Raw genomic sequence first — 627 nt, forward strand, 5'->3', positions numbered from 1 at the left:
CGAGCGAATGTCGGGGTGGAATTCAAAGGCGTCAGGTGGAGTTGATTGGCGCCGAGGGCGGGGATTGAAAGCGAGGGCTGGGCGGAGAGATGCGCCGGCAAACGTCCTTAAGGATCGGCGTTCACCACGCCAACGCGGTCGTATGGGAACCAGTGTATAGAACGCACCTTCGTGACGAGCTCCGTGAACTTGAGGATCGGCCCGCGTTCCTCCTTCGTCCGCGGCACGGCGCGCTTCTTCGGGAGCTCCCACTTCGCCTCCTCCGCGGTGAGCGTCGCCCCGGCGGTCGCGGTCCCGGAAGTCCACACGACGTCCGCCGTACCGCTCATCGCGACGCTCACCGCGGAGGAGGCGAAGTGGGAGCTCCCGAAGAAGCGCGCCGTGCCGCGGACGAAGGAGGAACGCGGGCCGATCCTCAAGTTCACGGAGCTCGTCACGAAGGTGCGTTCTATACACTGGTTCCCATACGACCGCGTTGGCGTGGTGAACGCCGATCCTTAAGGACGTTTGCCGGCGCATCTCTCCGCCCAGCCCTCGCTTTCAATCCCCGCCCTCGGCGCCAATCAACTCCACCTGACGCCTTTAAGTCCACCCCGACATTCGCTCGGGGGATCCTCAGAGTCGACC

At 64.6% G+C, this 627-nt stretch overlaps 1 protein-coding gene across 1 annotated transcript; it reads right to left on the minus strand.

Moving 5' to 3' along the window:
* Positions 1–107: 107 nt before the first annotated feature.
* Positions 108–329, minus strand: MICPUCDRAFT_60425 (uncharacterized protein; the record flags this gene model as incomplete). The annotated part of the gene is made up of 1 exon (XM_003060774.1): positions 108–329. One exon carries the CDS (start codon positions 327–329, stop codon positions 108–110), a length of 222 nt encoding a protein of 73 aa, XP_003060820.1.
* Between the last annotated feature and the right edge of the window lie 298 nt (positions 330–627).

The sequence above is a fragment of the Micromonas pusilla genome (assembly GCF_000151265.4).
Source record: "Micromonas pusilla CCMP1545 genomic scaffold MICPUCscaffold_8, whole genome shotgun sequence".
In the NCBI taxonomy this organism is placed as follows: Eukaryota; Viridiplantae; Chlorophyta; class Mamiellophyceae; order Mamiellales; family Mamiellaceae; genus Micromonas; species Micromonas pusilla.